General features: G+C 36.1%; 1 protein-coding gene across 1 annotated transcript in view; it reads left to right on the top strand.

The window, feature by feature from the left end:
* The window catches only part of LOC137496849 (uncharacterized), a 42455-nt gene that overhangs the window by 13556 nt on the left and 4220 nt on the right, over positions 1 to 24679 (top strand). Inside the window, exons 4-13 of the mRNA XM_087275468.1 lie at positions 1313 to 1339; positions 1944 to 1970; positions 3755 to 3775; positions 3897 to 3932; positions 4847 to 4873; positions 6328 to 6351; positions 6455 to 6528; positions 6614 to 6689; positions 18441 to 18521; positions 18627 to 23852. Of these exons, the coding sequence (XP_087131594.1) occupies positions 1313 to 1339; positions 1944 to 1970; positions 3755 to 3775; positions 3897 to 3932; positions 4847 to 4873; positions 6328 to 6351; positions 6455 to 6528; positions 6614 to 6689; positions 18441 to 18521; positions 18627 to 23852 (5619 nt within the window). The remainder of the gene's footprint in view (positions 1 to 1312; positions 1340 to 1943; positions 1971 to 3754; positions 3776 to 3896; positions 3933 to 4846; positions 4874 to 6327; positions 6352 to 6454; positions 6529 to 6613; positions 6690 to 18440; positions 18522 to 18626; positions 23853 to 24679) is intronic.

Below are 24679 nucleotides of genomic sequence, written 5' to 3'. Positions count from 1 at the left end.
ATAACCATAACCTAAATAGCTGAGTCAGTCATGTTTTAGGGTCCCCATGAAACGTTTCCATTGTGTTTTGTGCTGTTTGAAAGTGTTGTGAAAAAATGTGTGCATTTTGAAAATATATTTAAATTGTGAGGATATGCAGAACGCATGTGCTGTCAAACGGATGAAGATCTTTTCTCAATTTGCGGGTGTTTTTTGTAATTGCTAGTGTTTTGAGAGGGGTCTGGATGCAGACCTGGTGCAGTGCAATCTGAGCTGCCTCCAATGCTTTTTAATGTGCTCACCTAACCCTACCCATCACATTGATATCACTCGCCCCATTTGAGTGCACTGTGTCTTACATTGCATCGCTGAGTGATGCAATCTCAACTTGCATCATAAAGGCTGCATCCAGATACTATTGTGTGTTTTTGAAATTGCAGCACGTTAAGCTCTCTCGGCCACTGTACATTTCTCTGCAGTTTGCATGTTCTCTCTTTGTTCGTGTGGGTTCATGTGAACACAGTTATGTTAAATAATAACCTTTTGATTGTCATGTGATAATATGCACCTTTTGTTAAGTTGCTTTGAAACAATAATAATTGTGAAAAACCCTATACGGTAACACTTTACTTTGATGGTCCAATTGAGTATTAGTCTGCTTAATATGTTGATACTGCTCCTTTAAAAGTACATGTCAATTTACACTAACCCTAACCCCAACCTAACAGTCTACTTATAATCTAATGAGAATTAGGCATGTAAATGCAGTGTATTGCATTTACATGCATGTAAATGTAGCTTAAATTCAACAACTGGACCATCAATATAAAGTGGCACCCACCATACAAGTAAACTTGAATTAAATTAATCTGGGTGCTCTGGTTTCCCCCACAGTCCAAAGACTCGTGGTATAGGCTATTTGGAAGAAACAATAATTATAATAATTGGGCAAAAAAGTGTCTCCCACCACTGGGGGTTCACGAGTTAGTGAATAGACCCAAATGCCAAAGACAATGACCTCTGTAAAGTTACTGGTTGCTCTTTACCTTGGTCATTCTTGTTGTGGCTGCTGATGATTTGCTGCACTGTGACCTTTCAGTCGCAATCAACAACAGGCAACAGTCTCTGAGATCGAAATTCTGAGGTGCCCAGCTATCACATTTTATTCTTTATCAAACGTTAATTTTTTTTGGGACTGAAATGCATAAAAATAACGAGACTTAAACATAAATATTTCCTGCCGAATTTGAATTTTAATAGCACTGAAGGTAGAATGAGTGCTGTTTGAGTAAGTTATTGAGAATTTAATGATGTTTGCCTTTGTCTTTTCTAGTACCCACCCCACTGAATGCCACACCAGGTAATTGTGCTGCTATTGATAAATCTATATTCAAGTGAATTAATTGTGTTTGATTTTGTGTTTGTCATGTGTTCATTATTTTAGAAAATATATACAGTCAAGCCCAAAATATTTATTTTTTTGTCAAATTCTGACCTGAAGTTTTTGTTCAAATAGGTTATTTAGAAAAAAAAAATTAACAAAACAATTGGGCTTTGTGTATGATTGAAAATGAGAGAGTGTATGGGTGTTTCCCAACATTGTGGGTTCACGACTCAGTGAATAGACCTAAATGCAAAAGACAATGACCTCTGTAAAGTTACTGTGTGCTCTTTACCTTGGTCATACTTGTTGTAGCTGCTGATGTTTTGCTGCACCGTGACTTTTCAGTCGCAATCAACAACAGGCAACAGTCTCTGAGATAAAAGTTCTGAGGTGCCCAGCTATCACGATTTATTCTTTATCAAACGTTAAGTTTTTTTTGGGACTGAAATGCATAAAAATAATGAGACTTAAACATAAATATTTCCTGCCAAATTTGAATTTTAATAGCTCTGAAGGTAGAATGAGTGCTGTTTAAGTAAGTTATTGAGAATTTAATGATGTTTGCCTTTGTCTTTTCTAGTACCCACCCCACTGAATGCCACATCAGGTAATTATGCTGCTATTGATAAATCTACATTCTAGTGAATTAATTGTGTTTGATTGTGTGTTTGTCATGTGTTCATTATTTTAGAAAAGATATACATTCAAGCCCAAAATTATTTATTATTTTGGCACATTCTGACCTAAAGTTTTTGTTCAAATAGGTTATTTAGAAAAAAAATTAAATAAAATGGGCTTTGTGTATGATTGACTCTCGTGTATGGGTGTTTCCCAACATTGGGGGTTCACGACTTAGTGAATAGACCCAAACACAAAAGACAATGACCTCTGTAAAGTTACTGTGTGCTCTTTACCTTGGTCATTTTTAATGTAGGTGCTGGTGATTTGCTGCCCCGTCACCATTCAGTCGCAATCAACAACAGGCAACAGTCCTAGAGATAAAAGTTCTGGATGTGCCCAGCTATCATGATTAGTTCTTTATCAAACTTAGGTTTTTTTTAGGACTGAAAATCCATAAATTATAAAAGAGGTTTCAGAGTGGAAACTTTTGAAAATGCCACTGCTGTTGAGTCTTTAGCCCCTTTCACACATACAGACCTTTCCGGAAAATTACCGGCAATTTTCCGGAAAGGTTGTATGTGTGAACAGGTCCTTTTTGAAAATACCGGTAAATTCGTTCTGGCTATTTTCCGGAAAGAGAAGTTGTAACATTACCGGCAATTTGCCGGAATGCTGCGCTGTGTGAATGCAGAAGGAAGATTCCCGTAATAAGCGCGTGCACGTCTAGAACGTGCTGACGTGAGACGTCTGCTTTAGCCAATCACAACAGTCAGACGCATTTACGTCCGCGCGGTTTGTGAGGATAAAAGCCTTTGAATATTTTTCCAGACACATTTAGCTGCTAGAAGTTAGTCAGATCACGTTTATATGCTCTTCTTAATGCCAACTGTGTAAATAATCATCGATGAGATGCTTATGATAAGCCGTTGTTTGTTTACGTTCGTGTGTCTGTGAAACAGCCTGTGAGCGCCAGCACACGCACATATTATGAACATCTCGACATGCGAAAGTGATCCTGCGAAAGTTGTTCACAATATTGATCATCCACAGAGTTTGTAATTTAGTCAAATGTTTACAAATACAAGTGCAACCGTTTAAAACTCATTTGTGGTGAATGATGTCAGAATTTACCGGTATTTTGGAATGGATGTGTGAATGCTCTTTTCCGGAAAATTTCCGTAACGTCCTCGCCTGTGTGAACAGCGCTTTTTTGAATATACCGGTAAAGTCGTTCCGGAAATTTTCCGGATATTTACCGGTATCACTGTGTGAAAGGGGCTTTTGTTAACACCTGAAAACTAAAGTCTGTAAAAGTGATGACGGCATGCGCATGCGTTTAGGGCAGCATAGATCAAGCCCCGCAAACACAGTACAAAGCATTATAAATTAGTTCATCACGTATTTTATTCCAGAAAAATGTGATTTTTCTTTTTTTTTAAGTTGTCAACACCCCCAGCTGTTTTAAACTTCTTAATAATTTTCATCATTACCACATTCAGTGATTTTTAATAGCAACAAACACTTTTTGTTTCAAATTGCAACATTTCTTAACAGTTCCCTGTTACAGGAAACGCTGTTTTCTCAGTCTGCGTATTCTGTTTTGTGCAACTCTGATTCTACCTGATGCCATTTGGAATTTTGAATACAATTTCATATGTTTATATACTGTATGAGGATGTGCTGATACCTTTCTATGCAAAGGGAGTTTGTATTTAAAGGCTTTTGTATTTAATTAATTATATTATTTTTTTTTGTTTTGTTTTGTTTTAGGAACCACCACATTTCTTTCAGGTAAAAAAAAAAATGTCAGACTTAAATATATATACATTTAGATTTTAGTTTTAATAGCACTGAAGGTTGAATGAATGATGTTTAAGTAGGTTAATGAGTATTTAATGATGTTTGCCTTTAGCTTTTCAAGGGCCCACCACAATGAATACCACATCAGGTAATTATGCTGCAATTGATAAATCTATGTTCAAGTGATTTATTTGTATTTTTATGTGTGTTTGTTATATTAGAAGCCACAGCTGTTGCACTGGTTATTATTATACTTAAAAAGAAGAAAGAACTAATATTCTCTCTCTCCATTTTCAATAGAAAATATATACAGTCAAGCCCAAAATGATTTATTATTCTGTCAAATCCTGACTTAAAGTTTTTGTTCGAATAGATTGTTTAAAAAATAATAACAAAAAGAATTGGGCATAGTGTATGAATGAGAGAGTGTAAAATCAAATTAAAATCTAATCAAATCACTTTTAATGTCACATCATCAGCAGCACGTGTGCTATGATGAATGAAAAGCTTAGGAGCTGGCTCCAGACAGTACAAAGTACAGATAGTGCAAATACAATGACAGGGCAAATACAATGACAGTGCAAATACAGTGACAGTGCAAATACAACGACAGTGCAAATACAACGACAGTGCAAATACAACGACAGTGCAAATACAGACAGTGCAAATACAAAGAAAATGTCAAATTGACAGCGAATAGACCCAAACGTAAAAGACAATGACCTCTGTAAAGTTACTGTGTGCTCTTTACATTGGTCGTTCTTGTAACTGCTGGTGATTTGCTGCACCGTGACCATTCAGGTGCAATCAACAACAGGCAACAGTCTCTAAAATTAAAATTCTGAGGTGCCCAGCTATCACAATTTTAGTTTTATATTTATGTCTCAGTATTTAAGTCCTTTATCAAACTGAGCTTTTCGGGACTGGGAACGCATAAAAATAGTGAGACTTAAACCTAAATATTTACCCCTGATTATTTATTTTAATAGCACTGATGGAAGAATGAAGGATGTTTAAGTAGGTTAATGAGGATTTAATGATGTTTGCATTTGTTTTTTCTAGTACCCACCACAATGAATTCAACATCAGGTAATTTTGCTGCTATTGATAAATCTATATTCGATTGAATTACTGTAATTGTGTGTGTATTTGAGTTCGTTATTTTAGAAACCACAGCTGTTGCAGTAGTTATGATTATACTTAAACAGATGAAAGAACTGAATCTTCTCTCTCTCTCCATTTTCAAAAGAAAATATATACAGTCAAGCCCAAAATTATTTATTATTCTAGCAAATTCTGACTTAAAGTTTTTGTTCGAATAGGTTATTTAAAAAATAATAACAAAAAAAAAAATTGGGCGTAGTGTATGAATGAGAGAGTGTAAAATCAAATTAAAATCAAATCACATTTATTGTCACATCATCAGCAGCACGTGTGCTAAGATGAGTGAAAAGCTTAGGTGCTGGCTCCAGACAGTACAAAATACAGATGTCTCAGGATTTATGTCCTTTATCAAACTAAGCTTTTTGAGACTGGAAACGCATAAAATAGTGAGACTTAAACATAAATATTTACCCCTGATTATTAATTTTAATAGCACTGTTATTTTAGCAACCACAGCTTTTGCAGTACTTATGATTAAACTTAAACAGATAAACGAAATTAATCTTCTCCCTCTCCATTTTCAATAGAAAATATATACAGTCAAGCCCAACATTATTTATTATTCTGGCAAAATCTGACTTAATTTATTTACATTCGAACAAAAACTTTAAGAAATGTAGATTGTTTCTATAATGATGCATGATGTTTCTAGAATGATGTAATAATGTTTTTTTTTTTTTTATTTTCTGGTCCAAAAAAATAAATAAAAATCTTGCTTCTTAAATAAAAGTAACTTTAATTCAGAATTTGCTGGGGTATGAATAAATTCGTTGGGCTATACTATATACAAGTTGCATTGTTTTTTTCTTTAAATATAATTTAATGGTTAATTGTATTTGTCAATTTTTCTGCAAATATTTTGTTTCATACTGTTATGGCTTATTTAATATACAGAGAATTTAAAGTTCAGAAAATCCACATAGTTTTTACTTATAGGATGGATAATAAAGTTAAGTAAAAAGTTATTTATTTAATCTAGACAATGTGTAAAAATGATTACTCAAACAATCTTTACTCAAACAAAATTCACATGAACCAGCTAGAGGGAGATTTTCCTATAATCATTCTGTATTATAAATAAATTATAAATATATAAATTATAATTTTTTTGTTGTATATATTTTTATATTATATAATTTTAATATTTATAAATTTTATATTATTTAATTTTATATATATATATATATATATATATATATATATATATATATATATATATATATATATATATATATATATATATATATATATATATATATATATGCAAAACAATTAATAAGCTATCTTAAAAATGACTGAAGGTGTGAGAAAATTGTTTGCATATAAGTTATGTAACTGATTTTTTTATTTAATTATTATTTTTATTTATTTTTTGACAGCTATTGCACAAAAGCCTTTCAGAGGTACAGTACTGCAATCATTCCTGTTTCTCATTAAAAATCTTCTGATTTAATATCGCCACAATTATGTGATTCAACATTATTTTTAATGTTTGCTTCCCTTTAGTTGTTGGACTTAAAGTGTTATTTAGCACAAATGTGGATCTAACAGATGCAAGCTTCAAACTAATTTTGCAGCAAGTAAGTTGTCTAACTCATGCTGTACATACACAAATCACAGTGCCATTAGATTATTTTTTTTTATATTTTTTCCCATCTTTTTCAGGTGAAAAACCAGCTGGTCTATTATGGTCTTGGAAGCAACATAGTTCTGACATCAAGAGACCTGCGAAAGATTGTTATCTAACATATTATTAGAGTCTTTCAGCAAAAGAAAAGTGAAAAATTCTCTTAAACATGATCGTTTAATAGTTTAAATCTTTTAACAGGACATGCAACCCAATGCAAATCACCAATATTTACAATTCAATTCGATGTATAATAAATGTGTACTGAACTGTAAATGTAAATCTCACCTCAGGCTCCTGCAAGCCTCTTATCCTCTCTGTCCCCCTGTGAATAAAAACAGATGATTTTAGGTGTTTAAATAGAATATCGAAATATAACTAAATACATATCTATTTAACAGTTTTGGTGTATTTTTTATGGTTGCATGTACATGGATGCATATAAAAACTATAGCTGGTTTCATTATTTAGAATTTTTTCGATAAGGATATTACTATTAATATTGTCATCGGTGACCTGTCAGTTATGAACAATAGTAATAAAAGTAGGGCAGCACAGTGGCTCAGTGGTTAGCATTGTCGCCTCACAGCAGGAAGGGTGATAGTTCAAGTCCCGGTGGGGTCAGTTAGCATTTCTGTACATAGTTTGTATGTTCTCCTCGCGTTGTCATGTGTTTCCTCCGGGTGCTCTGGTTTCCCCCACAGTGCAAAGATGGGTAAATTAAAATTGTCCATAGTGTATGATTGTGTGAATGAGTGTTTTCCAGTACTGGGTTGCATCTCGAAGGGCATCCACTGTGTCAAACATATGCCGGAATAGTTGGCAGTTTAGGCAAAGCAGTGGCGCAGAAGGTAGTGCTGTCGCCTCACAGCAAGAAGGTTGCTGGGTCGCTGGTTCGAGCCTCGGCTCAGTTGGCATGTATGTGTGGAGTTTGCATGTTCTCCCTGCCTTCGCGTGGGTTTCCTCCTAGGGCTCCGGTTTCCCCCACAGTCCAAAGACATGCAGCACAGGTAAATTGGGTAGGCTAAATTGTTCGTAGTAGGTGAGTGTGTGTGGATGTTTCCCAGGGATGGAAGGACATTCGCTGCGTAAAAACTTGATGGATAAGTTGGTGGTTCATTCCGCTGTGGCGACGCCAGATTAAAAAAGGGACTAAGCCGACAAAAAAATTAATGAATTATTAGCCCCTTAAAGCTTTATTTTTATCTACAGAACAATCCATCATTATACATTGTTGGCCTAAATAATCTAGTTAAGCCTTTAAATGTCACTTTAAGCTGTATAGAAGTGTCTTCAAATGTCTAGTAAAATATTATTGTAAAAGTCCATCTATTAGCCCAATGACGAAACTAACAGCATGGTCGAAGGTTTAATGCAAGTAAGCTATTTTTAGTACTTCTGAAAAGAATTTTATTATTTATTAGAATTTATTTATATTATTTTTTTTTAGCTCCGAATTAAATGATCCTGAAATTTAGATTGTATTTCTAATTGTAAGAACAGATCACATTTATCATTTATGATTTATGATTTTCTGGGGTCTGATATTCTAATTGGTACGTTCATTAGGGAGCAAACACCGCTCAGAGTTTCACGCCCCGGGTTTGCGTGTCTTCTCACGGACAGTATGTCGACACTCTGAAAATAGTCAGAGGATGCAGGATTAACTAATATTCAAATAGGCTAGTTGCATAACGCTCAACTATTCCTAAAAGAATAGATCCTTTAGCCAAGCCCGTGCAACTTGCTACTTTCAGTGACTAAATGATTAAAAGATATACATGTTATCAGCTCAGAACGGCTATGTATAATCAAATGCGCCTATCAATCAAATAACTTAAGCCAGAGCATTAAGGTAGCGCAGACTCCTCGTAATCTACTGGATGCAATGAATTCGGAAAACTCCAGAATTAATCAAAAAGGTTAACATTTATTTTGTCAGGTAAAATTGTATTCTGCCAATTACATAATAAAACCATCAGGAAGCCAATTTAGAGACGAGACTGTAACATTACAACATCCATTACTCAAAGATAAATCAAAGAATTATAGATGCATCCCTGACCAGAGAAGTACATTGCCGCATAAGTCGCAGAGATGCTGCAATGGTGTGTCTTTTTACAAGATCCTTCCGACCCATACCACACCTTTACCTTATATACTCAAGTAAAAACAAACAGCCATAAATTTAAGACAATAGAAGTGTCACAGAGACCCCTGCCTACTGAATTTGAGGACTTAACCATCTTTTTAGGAGAGAGCATCTGGCAAAGATCTTTTTAAAGTCAAAAAACAAATCAACATATACCAGTAAAATATTACTGTAAAATTAAGACCACTTTATTAATCACACACTTAAAATGATACCAAACATGAATATAGTGCTGCAAGATGCATCATATTAAAACCTTGAACATTTTATGTGAAATGTGCTCTAATCAGAAGGTAACATAAGGGTCAAGAAGGGGGGCTTGAGGTGAAAGGAGAAGGGTGACTTTCTCGCATTACCCCCTGCTGTGGTGTTGCTCTGTTTTTCCAGTCTGTGTTTGCATTGTCAACAGTGATTTGAATAGAACAGTTGAACAGCTGGTTTCTTCATCACTTCTTAGATTAGGAAAGTCAGTCGAAGTATTGCGTCTTGTCTCATGAAATTCCATAACAGTTCTCAGAGTCTGATATTTTGGAATCTTACGTTATTTGCTGTCATCATGGCAAATATAAAATAAATCAGTTAATGGAGATGAGTTATTAAAACTATTCGGATTAGAAATGTGTTGAAAAAATCTCCCTGTTAAAAATAAATTGGGGGGTGGGGGGGGGGGGGGATAAACGGGGGTGAATAATTCTGACTTCAACTGTGTTTAAGAATTATTACTGTGTTGTTGTTGTTTTTTTAAATGAAACTGTGAAAATAAAATTGTTTAAATGAAACTTTAAGCCGAGTACTAGTATCTTGCAAAATAATTAAGAGTAAAATATTATGTACTCTCATCATAGCAAATACAGGCAAAAGGCAAATACAAGGATGAATTAGTTGTTTTGAAATTAGTTATTAAAACTGTTGTTGAAAAATATGTTGAAGAATGAAAATTTACAGGAGGGTGAATCATTTTATTGTCTGTAGAAAACAATAAACTAATCTAGTAGAACAACAATTTGCAACCCAAGCTCATTCTTAAAACGTAGTCCCGTGGACGTTTCTGGAGACCGCTGTCACCGACTCAGTCTCAGTTATTCCCCTTGCTGGCCAGCAGAGGTCACCATCCCCGGACTTGTAACCATTACATCATCCATTTACACTGATAGCCTGCACACCTGAAGCGCATCCACCTAATCACCCACGCTCACGCTTATAAGCAGTACTCTCACACTCACTCATTGCGAAGTCTTGTTCTGCCCCGGCTGACACTATCTGAGCATTTCTCTACACTGCCTACTTTCCCGTTGCTTACCTTGCCTTGTTCTCTGACCTCGTCCTGCCAGCCACCTGCCTTGAACTCTAGCCTGGACTCTGACTTTGATATTCGCCGCCAGCCTCTGACCCATGCCTGAACGTTCTTACTGTGATTACCTGCCGTTGATGCTTCAACGTAACACAATTGTGTTTGATGTGAGTTCGCACACGCATTACATCTGTGTGCTTTTGTTTATTAAACTGTGTTTAATAAAATTTACTGCAAATGGATCCCTTTGTGTCAGCCCCTTTGTTACAACCGCAAAATACGTCCCTGAAGGTATGTATGGCTGCATTTCATTTTTTTTAAGCTAACGCTACCGGGCGGTGTGACGCCGTTCCCTTACGCGCTTACAGGCTGACCGCTTACCTCCTTGTGGAGGGCTTTCCCGCCGCAATCAGTTTGTCCAGTCAGCTCATCGTGTGCGTCAGCGGATTTCAGAAGCAGAGAGGAGGAGTTGAACACAGCGACCGGGTTCGAGGCTGGGGAAGAGCGCTTCCAGAAATCAGATAAGACAAAAACAGAATCCAAAAAATAAAGTGAATGAGTTCATAACAGGGTGAGAACGTGGTGAAATCCGAAAATGTGGTGAAAAAAAACAGAAGAGGGCTTTTCTTTTTCAAGACGGCTTTTCTAAATTGTTGCTCTGGTTTAGGGAAGTGAGCAGGCAGGTGGGTCAACCTGTAAAACTGGTTGGGTTTAGGGAAGCAGGGGGGTGGGTCAGGCGATTGGCCGGTCGCGCAGTCAATCATTCGGTCAGTCAGACAGCGGCCTCTGGTGGGTTGACGCGAGAACAGCACGGGCACGAACGGTTCTCGCGAGAGACGTTCGAGATACGAAAAAGCGCACACAGCGGCCTCTCGCGGATTCGCAAAAACAAAAACTGCACAAATACGTACCTCCCGGGACGTATTTCGCAGTCTTCAGAAACATCTGCTGGATTACATTTTCAGAATGAGACTGGGTTGACAATTTATCATGATGTGAGAAAATATCTGTATTTGCTGATACGGGTCATCAGTTACACAACACAGCAGCACTGAAAATCAAATGCAGATTATTTAGATCAGATTTCAATCAGATACACAGATTTAGATGGATAATCTGGATCAGGTTTAGCTATCGGTAAATCAGCCTCTGTTTCTGTCTCTCATGATTCATCCATACGGAAACACATCAACAAACTATTCACAAAACCCTCTCAAGCATCTGCAAGGAAGTTTCGTGAACCCTTTGATGAGGAAATGCTGACTATGAGGATATTTCATGTCATCCTCATTCTGTCAATGCTTGGTGCTTTTAGCTCTCCCTTATTTATAACTGTGAGTAAAACTACACCTTATTCAGAGTTATAAGAATATCACTGAGTCAGATCTGTTCAGTAAATCCACTGATGCCAATCACAGAAATTACATTTGGGATATTTTCTATGGCATAAATAATATAGTATGATTTAATGAGAGGTAGTGCACTAATTTTATGAGTATTTTCATGAAACTTGCGCTATTATAATCGTATTATTTATTTGGAAAGATGTGATGGTCATATCACTCACCAGAAAGAGCAAACAGATACAAATAACATCAAATGAATGCAATTTTCTGCTCATTAATCCAGAAAAAAACAAACAAAAAGCGCTCAGGGGTATCTCAAATATTTGGGGTGCTCGATTCATCAAAATAACAACAGAAATTAGTCCAAGGCACTCGAAAAATGTGGGAAATTTAAAAAGCCTTTATTCACATGGCTAAATCTTAAAAACCTACGTGTTTCATCAAGGAACTTCCTTCATTAGGGTAACAGTGATCAAGTGCATCTAGAGTCTCTGGGCCCTATCATACACCCGGCGCAAAGAGCGACGCAATTGTTGTTTGCTAGTTTTAGCTTGGCGCAAGAGACGTTTTGCGCCACGCTGTTTAAATAGCAAATGCATTTGCGCTCATATGTGCGCCCATAGGTATTCTGATCTAAAATTAGAGAGGCGTCTTGAGGCACATTGCTGGCACGTTGCTATTTTGAGAAACTATAATAGATTTTTCAATAGACCAGGACAAAGCTGGTCTATTGTCCAGTTTAGAGCGCATTAGTTGTGAGCCTCGCTTAAACACTGCTGAATAAACACAAGATGTAGAGCAATACGCAACTATCTTTACAAATGAAAAAGAATTTAATTATTAAGGATATATATATATAGGATATAATAAGGATATATATATATATATATATATATATATATATATATATATATATATATATATATATATATATATATATATATATATATATATATAGGATATAAATATAAAGGATTAAAATATTACAAAACATATTATTTTTTAGCCTAAATAAATATAAAAACCAAACTTTCATGCCTTCATCATCTCGGGGGCTTTTTTAGTTTATTCGTGACAATTTGCTTTTGTATAATGTTATTATTATTAGCAGTATTATTTATTATACCTATATTTATATTTGTTTTATTAAAAACAAGCTTAGATTTGTCCACCTGTCAGGTTTTAGACCATATGGGGCACAGCATGTGGATCTGGATATAACTCAGATTTTTGAACACACTTCGTAATTATTGTTGATTTATTTGTTTGCTGGAATTTAGAAACTGTTTTGAAACAAATCTTTTCACTTAACAAACAAATTTAATTGTTTATAGGTTAATAAATGTCTGTGCGTACAAGAAGTTTCCCTATCGAACGAAAGTAAATAATGAGGAGGCTCATCTCTCATTCTCGCGCTGCAGATGCTCTGTTTAACTGTTTTCTCGCTAGTGAAGCATACAGTTTTTCCACTCACAAAGTCCGTCATGTAAACAGCAAATGCGCCATGGTGCAACGCCACTGACTCTTAAAGGAAATGGCAGATGAGACTCTGATTGGTTTATTCTCAAAACACATCTATAACTCATTAAGAAAATAAATTCAACCCTTTTAGAACATGAGCCACTGCGCAAAGCGGATTTTTCCGTCCTTAAATTAGCAAAAGTGGATACTGACCTGCCCTGAATGTGTTTGCGCCATGAGCTTTGCACTTTGCGCATGGACCGTCAAAATAGAGCACTCTGAGTGCTACAGTCACATGACTCGTTTAAATATCTCAACAAAACTCTAATAAATTGACAAACAAGGTCGACTATCATCATTAATTCGGTATAGATCGAGGGGGATATTTGAGCATACACAGACGTACACTTGTATATATGAAAAAAAAAAAAAAAAAAAAAAAAAAAAAATATATATATATATATATATATATATATATATATATATATATATATATATATCCCCTGATCACTGTTACCCTGATGAAGGCAGTTCCTTGCCGAAATCCGTAGGTTTTTTAAGAATGTGCCATGTGAAAATAAGCTTTTAAAATTTTCCACATTTTTCGGGTGCCTTGGACTAATTTCTGTTGCAATTTTCTGTTCTTTTTACTTCTGCAGTACATTTCCTTTTATATTCAACACATATGAAGAGAACTCATTATCTTAAAGAAGACAACACAGTATCCAAATCTGAATATCAAGCTATTTTATCTTATTTGTGTGTCACCAGAGCAGGTCTTTCAAAAACAAATGAATGCAAACAAAGACGATGAACCTGTTCTTCCTCTATTGTTTCATTTGCTAAAATATGGTCATGCAAATAAATACCTGAGCATTCAGAACACTTTTAACTACCTGTAAAACCCCTGAGTAATTGCGGCATGACGGATCAGTGGTTAGCAAGAAAGCATACAATCTGAGGAAAGTTAAGTCATCCTTCACTACTGATCAGCTGTATTGTTGTTAAATAGAGAAAACATTTAGTAGTAACTTTTAATCTAAACCTTGGACTGTATTCATGAAACAAGAGATGATCAAAAAAAAATAAAAATAAAATAAGTTGTAAAGCACCAAAGGCAGCCCATATTAAAGTTAATTTAAATCTAGTCAGGTTACGGTTATCTACTGTATGATTTTTCAATGTAAATTTTTACAAGAGAAAAATCTAGAAAAATTGTGAAGCTCTACTTGATTATTGTTTATTTATTTGTTTATTTTTTTATTAAATTGGCCAAATTGTAACTGAGGAAAGTTGAATGTGCTGGCCAGATTGTTATTTGCCTAATAAATGAACATAAGCAACAATTTTTAATTTTTAAAACATAATGAATCATATTTTTAAAATCATAAATCATGTAATAAATTAGTATTTTATGGTATGTTTTTTTCAAAATCTTTAAGGAAATGTTTTGACATCAAAAAGTTTGGATCTGAAAAGCTATTTAAACAAAAAGTGCTCAAAATGTCATTATAAAGCAGTATTTAAACCTCATAATTAAATATAAAATGAAGTGAATAACTGCAAAAAGGTCAATTTATTAATAAAAAACACCCCCCTTTTCACCAGGCTGGCCACAGCGCTGCTTTAGAATCAACAAAAACTTCTAAGCATTGGATTTAAGTTGTAAATATTATTTCGTAGCACCTAAGTTTAAAAGTATGTTAAAAAATAAAACCAAAAGCATCTTTACTGGCAACCTAATTTCCATAACCATTGTTGTAGTGCTGGTTGGTCAGCAAACTCTTTCCTGATCGGCATTTAACAGATGATTTGGAAATCTTATGTGACATGTTAGATGACGCCTGCAGTGTTTTGTTTGTTCATAACTGCATACTTTTCCTCTGACTACAAATCTGTAACAATGGCACAGGCATGCTGATAGTATTTAGGTTTGCAAAACCTAAAATATTAAAATATAATTTGAGTTATTTTAGTTTAGAAATATATATATATATATATATATATATAAATCTGGCACTGCTCAGACTGATTGTTCTGTAATATTAGTGATAATCATAGTCTGTTTAAAATAAACTGACAATAAACTGGTGCATCAAGTTTTTTCTTACAGAGTGCTGAGACGCTTTTAAAACCTACAAAACTTCCTGTTCACCCACATTAGCTTGAAGAGCAGCTCAGAAGACACTGACTGAGGTGAGTAAATCTCTATTTATTGATAAAATTACTGGTTAATACTTACTGTTTGATGGTATATTCTCAAATAATGCAATTTACTCTTTTAAAATAGATTAAAATAGAATAAATTAATACTTTACACTTATAAAATGGATTAAAATGTTAAATAGTGTCTTTATTGCAGGGCTACACACTATAATGCTATAAAACTATTGTTTAGCCTTCTTAAATTTTAAAGGAAATTATTTTTCCATTTAAAAATGTTGTTTTAAAATCTATATATTCTATTTATTTATTTTGAAGATAAATTCCTGCTATGCAAAGCTGAATTTTCATCATTATTCTAGTGTCTCCTGATCTTTCACAGCTTATTCTGAGTCAAAACATTTATTATTACTAACAATGTTTTTGTTTTTCTATTTTTGACAAACCATAATATAGGAGGAACCATAACATAGGATTAATTCATGAATTCTTCTTCTTCTTCGTCTTCTTCTTAATAATAATAATAATAATAATAATAATAATAATAATAATAATAATAATAATAATTTTATATTATTTATATTTATATTATTTTTATATTTTATAATAATAATAATAATTATTATTATTATAATAACAACAACAACAACAACAACAATAATAATAATAATAATAATAATAATAATAATAATAATAATAATTTTATATTATTTATATTTATATTATTTTTATATTTTATAATAATAATAATAATTATTATTATTATAATAACAACAACAACAACAACAACAATAATAATAATAATAATAATAATAATAATAATAATAATAATAATAATTATTATTATTATTATTATTATTATCATTATTATTAATCATAAATAAAATTCATAAACAATTATAATGTATACATTTATCTATGTTACTAAATACTTTCCGGTGCACATAAAAAGCATAATAGCAATAGTACATATACTTGTGTAATATATGTTTGTGCGTATACTATACCACATAATCTACCTCAAGCCCATAGTAGAAAAAAATATTTTATATTCAAATAATAATAAATTGATATTGAATATGAGTTCATTAGATTACTTTAGACTCTAAATAATTTAGAATTATTTGATTTGTAATAAAGGTTTAATTTCGTGCAAGCCCAAATCTGATTACATCTGAGACATTGGTACATTTAAATGCTTTTTAAGCACATCAGAGGTAATTAAATCATTTGCAGGAGGTGAAACAAATATATGTGCAATTTATGTTAAAAGTTGACAACTAAATGATTAGCTCTCCTGTGAGAATTAATTTTTAAATATTTCCCCCTGTAACATATAACAGAACAGTTTTTACATGATTTCCTATTATACTTTATCTTCTAGCCAAATATATATTTTTTAGTTTGGCTGGGAAATAAAAAGTAAAAGCCTTTATTATACTTGCCTGGTTAACCTAGTTAATCTTTGAAATAAGGGATCCTATTGTGCTTTTTTTAATGTGTTATCAGTGTTCAGTGTATGTTTTGAAGTTACAAATCTTAAAGTCCACCACAAAGGCAGATATTTAGTTTGGGGAAAAAACTGATTTTCAAGAACGACATACAACTACAGATGACCTAATGGACTACATGTGTTGTTTTCCATGGCCCAATCTTGCTTGTAAATTGGGATAAATAAATGGTAGTTGCTTACAGCAAGGGTTTTCAAACTTTTTCATTTTAGGGACCACTTCTTCCTCTGATCAATTTTTGAAAATGCACCTCTCTGATATTTTCTCTAAAATGTTTGTATGAAATGCTCATTTAAACCTTTATTTTTTAACAAATAAATACATGACAAATACAGTAAAACACTCTACATCTGTTGAAACGTGTCAATCTGATGGTGGTTAAGTTGGGGCTACTGTGGATTTTATTGTGATTTTAGATTTTATTTTGCTGGCAGAAACAGTGAAAAGCTTCGCTAGAGAGCTGTGGATATACCTAGAGGGGCAGATTTGTAATTTTGTATATTAACACACTGTGTGTGACCAGACAAGTAAGATTCTATCCATTTTAAAGTTTGTGGTGAGAAGTTAAAACCAACTAATTTGGACATGAGAATTCTATGATTTACAGTATCAAAAGCCTTTCTAAAATCAAGAAACACAGCCCCAACGATACCCCCCTTATCTAATAAAGACTTTACTTTTTCAGTAAAGTAGCAATTTGCCATCTCACTTGAGTAGTTTGCTCTGAAGCCAAACTGCAATGGATGTAAAGCAAAAGAACTATTATTCTTAACTATTATTTAAACCATTTTACGGTCAAAATTATTAGCCCCTTTAAGCTATTTTTTCTGATGGTCTAAAGAACAAACCATCGTTATACAATAACTTACCTAATTACCCTACCCTGCCTAGTTAACCTAATTAACCTAGTTAAGCCTTAAAATGTTACTTTGAGCTGTATAGAAGTGTCTTAAAAATATCTTGTAAAATATTATGTACTGTCATAATGACAAGGATTATTAGAAATTAGTTGAACTATTATGTTTAGAAATGTGCTGAAAAGGTCTGCCCTCCATCAAACAGAAATGGGAAAAAAATAAATAAACAGAGGGGTGAATAATTCTGACTTCAACTGTATGTGTACTAGTCGCAGACGTGATCATGAGGCTGCTTTTGCACCGAGTTTGAAGTAATTAATCAAAGAACAGGAGAAAGTGCATTACTTCTATCATTTTAATATAGCATATTAATAATGGAATCCAAACACTATAGGCTAGTATAATATCGGGAGTTAATTTAAGCTGTCACATGGCCCACCGGCAGGATTGCTGAGGCCCACTAGCGGGCTGCAGCCCACCGGTTGAGACTCCCTGGCTTACAGTGTCTGTGTGTGTAAAATTGAGAATACTCTTGACCAATATTCTCAATTCAATTTGATTTTAGATTAAAATATTTGATATTCTGAGTATAAAATATGTTAATAAACAGTTGTTTTGTTGTTTAAATATCTTATTAATGCTTACATTAGTTGAGCCATGATGTCTGATGGGCTACACTGCATTAGAACTGCTGGATTTACAACACATACACTCATCAGCTACTCACAAAATACATAAAACTGAGTGTTTATTTAACTAAGAAATTAATAAAGGGAATTTTCTAGCTTGCTAAACAGTGTGTGTCTGTTGTGGATAAACAGGGAAGCTTCTCATAAGGAAGCATAGCTATTTTAAGAGTCATGGCACCTGCATACATGTGTATGCTGCCTCCTGGTGCAAATCACTGACAGCACAGCTGATGTAAAATAGGGATCGGTGAGCCGAATATGATCAGGTACAAAATTGTATGAGTGTCATCCTTGAGATTGGCTGGAGGCATCTCTAAATGTATTAAAGACTAGAATGGTGTTGTTTTAAAGATTGCAATAATGCATGATGCTGTAATAATGCTCTCTGATTACAGAAGGACTTTCATGTTCTGGTTTTATCCCTGACTTCATCATGAGGCTGTCTCTGCTGCTGTTTATATCAGTCCTGGCACTCAGTAAGGTTTTGTTCCTGTTTGATTTTTGATTTTGCAGTTAATACAGCAAAGGCAATGAAAATAACATTTCTGAAATTTGTTTTCCTTCATTTAATATTCTCACAGGTTCTTTAAAAGCCAAGGCCCAAACAACAACTGGACAAACAGCATTTCTATTGACAACAACATCTGAGACGGTGACAACTACTGAAACTACAACAACGTCTGCAGCAACGACTACACCTGAGATGACAACAACATCTGTGGTGAACCCAACATCTGCAGTGACAACAGCAACTCCAGAGACAACAACAACATCTGAAGTGACCCCAACATCTGCAGTGACAACAACTCCTGAGACAACAACAACTGGTGAGACAACAGCAACATCTGTAGTGACCCCAACATCTGAAACAACAACAACATCTGCAGGCACAACAACAACAACTCCTGAGACAACAACAACATCTGCAGGGACAACAACAACCCCTGAGACAACAACAACATCTGTAGTGACCCCAACATCTGAAACAACAACAACATCTGCAGGCACAACAACAACAACTCCTGAGACAACAACAACATCTGTAGTGACCCCAACATCTGAAACAACAACAACATCTGCAGGCACAACAACAACAACTCCTGAGACAACAACAACATTTGTAGTGACCCCAACAACTGAAACAACAACAACATCTGCAGACACAACAACAACAACTCCTGAGACAACCACAACATCTGTAGTGACCCCAACATCTGAGACAACAACAACATCTGCAGGCACAACAACAACAACTCCAGGGACAACAACAACATCTGTAGTGACCCCAACAACTGAAACAACAACAACATCTGCAGGCACAACAACAACAACTACTGAGACAACAACAACATCTGTAGTGACCCCAACATCTGAAACAACAACAACATCTGTAGTGACCCCAACAACTGAAACAACAACAACATCTGCAGGCACAACAACAACAACTCCTGAGACAACAACAACATCTGTAGTGACCCCAACATCTGAAACAACAACAACATCTGCAGGCACAACAACAACAACTCCTGAGACAACAACAACATCTGTAGTGACTCCAACATCTGAAACAACAACAACATCTGCAGGCACAACAACAACAACTCCTGAGACAACAACAACATCTGTAGTGACCCCAACATCTGAGACAACAACAACATCTGCAGGCACAACAACAACAACTCCAGGGACAACAACAACATCTGTAGTGACCCCAACAACTGAAACAACAACAACATCTGCAGGCACAACAACAACAACTACTGAGACAACAACAACATCTGTAGTGACCCCAACATCTGAAACAACAACAACATCTGTAGTGACCCCAACAACTGAAACAACAACAACATCTGCAGGCACAACAACAACAACTCCTGAGACAACAACAACATCTGTAGTGACCCCAACATCTGAGACAACAACAACATCTGCAGGCACAACAACTCCAGGGACAACAACAACATCTGTAGTGACCCCAACAACTGAAACAACAACAACATCTGCAGGCACAACAACAACAACTACTACTGAGACAACAACAACATCTGTAGTGACCCCAACATCTGAAACAACAACAACATCTGCAGGCACAACAACAACAACTCCTGAGACAACAACAACATCTGTAGTGACCCCAACAACTGAAACAACAACAACATCTGCAGGCACAACAACAACAACTCCTGAGACAACAACAACATCTGTAGTGACCCCAACAACTGAGACAACAACAACATCTGCAGGCACAACAACAACAACTACTGAGACAACAACAACATCTGTAGTGACCCCAACATCTGAAACAACAACATCTGCAGGCACAACAACAACAACTCCTGAGACAACAACAACATCTGTAGTGACCCCAACATCTGAAACAACAACAACATCTGCAGGCACAACAACAACAACTCCTGAGACAACAACAACATCTGTAGTGACCCCAACAACTGAGACAACAACAACATCTGCAGGCACAACAACAACAACTCCTGAGACAACAACAACATCTGTAGTGACCCCAACATCTGAAACAACAACAACATCTGCAGGCACAACAACAACAACTACTGAGACAACAACAACATCTGTAGTGACCCCAACATCTGAAACAACAACAACATCTGCAGGCACAACAACAACAACTCCTGAGACAACAACAACATCTGTAGTGACCCCAACATCTGAGACAACAACAACATCTGCAGGCACAACAACAACAACTCCTGAGACAACAACAACATCTGTAGTGACCCCAACAACTGAAACAACAACAACATCTGCAGGCACAACAACAACAACTCCTGAGACAACAACAACATCTGTAGTGACCCCAACATCTGAAACAACAACAACATCTGCAGGCACAACAACAACAACTCCTGAGACAACAACAACATCTGTAGTGACCCCAACATCTGAAACAACAACAACATCTGCAGGCACAACAACAACAACTCCTGAGACAACAACAACATCTGTAGTGACCCCAACATCTGAAACAACAACAACATCTGCAGGCACAACAACAACAACTCCTGAGACAACAACAACATCTGTAGTGACCCCAACATCTGAAACAACAACAACATCTGCAGGCACAACAACAACAACTCCTGAGACAACAACAACATCTGTAGTGACCCCAACATCTGAAACAACAACAACATCTGCAGGCACAACAACAACAACTCCTGAGACAACAACAACATCTGTAGTGACCCCAACATCTGAAACAACAACAACATCTGCAGGCACAACAACAACAACTCCTGAGACAACAACAACATCTGTAGTGACCCCAACATCTGCAGTGACAACAACAACATCTGTAGTGACCCCAACATCTGCAGGCACAACAACAACAACTCCTGAGACAACAACAACATCTGTAGTGACCCCAACATCTGCAGTGACAACAACAACATCTGTAGTGACCCCAACATCTGCAGGCACAACAACAACAACTCCTGAGACAACAACAACATCTGTAGTGACCCCAACATCTGCAGTGACAACAACTCCTGAGACAACAACAACATCTGTAGTGACCCCAACATCTGAGACAACAACAACATCTGTAGGGACAACAACAACAACTCCTGAGACAACAACAACATCTGTAGTGACCCCAACAACTGAAACAACAACAACATCTGCAGGCACAACAACAACAACTCCTGAGACAACAACAACATCTGTAGTGACCCCAACATCTGCAGTGACAACAACAACATCTGTAGTGACCCCAACATCTGCAGGCACAACAACAACAACTCCTGAGACAACAACAACATCTGTAGTGACCCCAACATCTGAAACAACAACAACAACATCTGCAGGCACAACAACAACAACTCCTGAGACAACAACAACATTTGTAGTGACCCCAACATCTGCAGTGACAACAACAACATCTGTAGTGACCCCAACATCTGCAGGCACAACAACAACAACTCCTGAGACAACAACAACATCTGTAGTGACCCCAACATCTGCAGGGACAACAACAACAACTCTTGAGACAACAACATCTGTAGTGACCACAACATCTGAGACAACAACAACATCTTCAGGCACAACAACAACAACTCCTGAGACAACAACAACATCTGTAGTGACCCCAACATCTGCAGGGACAACAACAACATCTGTAGTGACCCCAACATCTGCAGGCATAACAACAACAACTCCTGAGACAACAACAACATCTGTAGTGACCCCAACATCTGCAGGCACAACAACAACAACTCCTGAGACAACAACAACATCTATAGTGACCCCAACATCTGAGACAACAACAACATCTGTAGTGACCCCAACATCTGCAACAACAACAACCTCTGCATGGACAACAACTCTTGAGACAGCAACAACATCTGTAGTGAGCCCAACATTTGCAGTGACAACAACTACAGTGACAACAACACCCGAGACCACAACAGCATCTACAGTGACAACAATACCAACATCTGCAGTGACCACAACAACACATGAGACAACGATAATATCTGCAGCAACAACACCTGGAACATCAACATTTACTGTGACAACACCTGAGACGACAACAACAACAACAGCATCTACAGTGACAACAATACCAACATCTGCAGTGACCACAACAACACATGAGACAACAACAGCATCTGCAGTGACAACAATACCTGAGACTACAATGGCAACATCTGAAACAACATCTACCGCGGCATCAACACTAGAGACAACAACAACATCTGCTGTATCAACAGTAACACCTGAGACATCTGCAATGACGACAAGAACATCTCTAATAACAACAACGCCTGAGACAACAGCAACATCTGCAGTGCTAACACCTGATACTGCAACAACACATGCATTATCACCAACATTTGTGCTGCCATCATCACCTGATACAACGACAACAGCTGCAGCACTGCAACAATCAACACTTGTGGCGTCCACAGCAACACCTACACCAACAACATCAACAACTGCAACACCAACAGCGGCATCTGTACCACCTACAACAGCAACATCTGAAACACCTACAACAACATCAACATCTGCAACCCCTACAACAACTGCTGCAACAACAACTAATACAACTGCAACACCTACAACAACAACAACATCAACAACTGCAACATCTCCAACAACACCTGCAACAACATTTGAAACACCTACAACAACAACAACATCTCCAACAACAACACCTGAAACACCTACAACAACAACATCAACAACTGCAACATCTCCAACAACACCTGCAACAACATTTGAAACACCTACAACAACAACAACATCTCCAACAACAACACCTGAAACACCTACAACAGCAACATCAACAACTGCAACATCTCCAACAACAACACCTGCATCAACATTTGAAACACCTACAACAACAACAACATCTCCAACAACAACACCTGAAACACCTACAACAGCAACATCAACAACTGCAACATCTCCAACAACAACACCTGCAACAACATTTGCAACACCTACAACACCAACAACAACAACTGCAACATCTCCAACAACAACACTTGCAACAACATTTGCAACACCTACAACACCAACAACAACAACTGCAACATCTCCAACAACAACAACTGCAACAACATTTGCAACACCTACAACACCAACAACAACAACTGCAACATCTCCAACAACAACAACACCTGCAACAATATTTGCAACACCTACAACACCACCAACAACAACTGCAACATCTCCAACAACAACAACTGCAACAACATTTGCAACACCTACAACATCAACAACTGCAACACCTACAACAACAACACCTGCAACAACACTGATGGGTAATTATGAGCCATTTGAATTAGATGTGTGCGAATCAAACGGCTACAACGTAAATCAAAATATACCGTCTCAATCGCACTGCCTCTTTTACCTCCTGCCTCTGACTAGCAATAGATATTACAGCAAGTCTTGACTGTTGCTCTAATGCAGTGTTTCTCAACTACAATACTAGAGGACCACCAGCACTGCATGTTTTGGATGTCTCCTTTGTCTGTCACACCCATTAAAGGTCTTTCAGTCTCTGCTTATGAGCTGATGATCTGAATCAGGTGTGTTTAGCTAAGGAGACATGGACAATGTGCAGAGCTGGTGGTCCTCCATCAAGGTGGTTGAGAAACACTGCTCTAATGCAGTCATCCAATCAAGTGGTTCCAAAAATTGGGGTTTCTTCATTCCATTTAACACAAAAGAAGTTTTTTTAAGGAAAGCCATAGTAGGAAAAACAAATAGTATGGAAATAAATGGTTAACGATTTTCAACATTTTTCTAAATATCTTCTTTTGTATTAAATAGATACAGTCAAAAGACGTGCTGTATTTGTGAATTGAGTACAGTAACTTGGCTGTAGTGTGTGAATGAGAGAGTGTGTGCATGTGTGCGTTATTCCCAGTGCTGAGTTGCAGCTAAAAGAGCGTCCGCAGGTAAAACTTATGATAGAATGTTGTAATTGGCGGTGACTCCCAATAAAACAGAGACTAAGCCAAAGCAAAAGAGAGTAAATGAGTGAGTGAGTGAGCATTAAAGAAACTCAGACAGATTAAAGAAACTCATAAAGGTTTGGTAATTTTGAGGTAATGATAAGGTCATTACTTTTGTTTTTGAATTA

Source organism: Danio rerio, chromosome 12, assembly GCF_052040795.2.
Source record: "Danio rerio strain M-AB ecotype USA chromosome 12, GRCz13ab, whole genome shotgun sequence".
Taxonomy (NCBI): Eukaryota; Metazoa; Chordata; class Actinopteri; order Cypriniformes; family Danionidae; genus Danio; species Danio rerio.
Note: the sequence above shows the minus strand (reverse complement) of the source record. Positions and strands in the feature narration are given on the sequence as shown.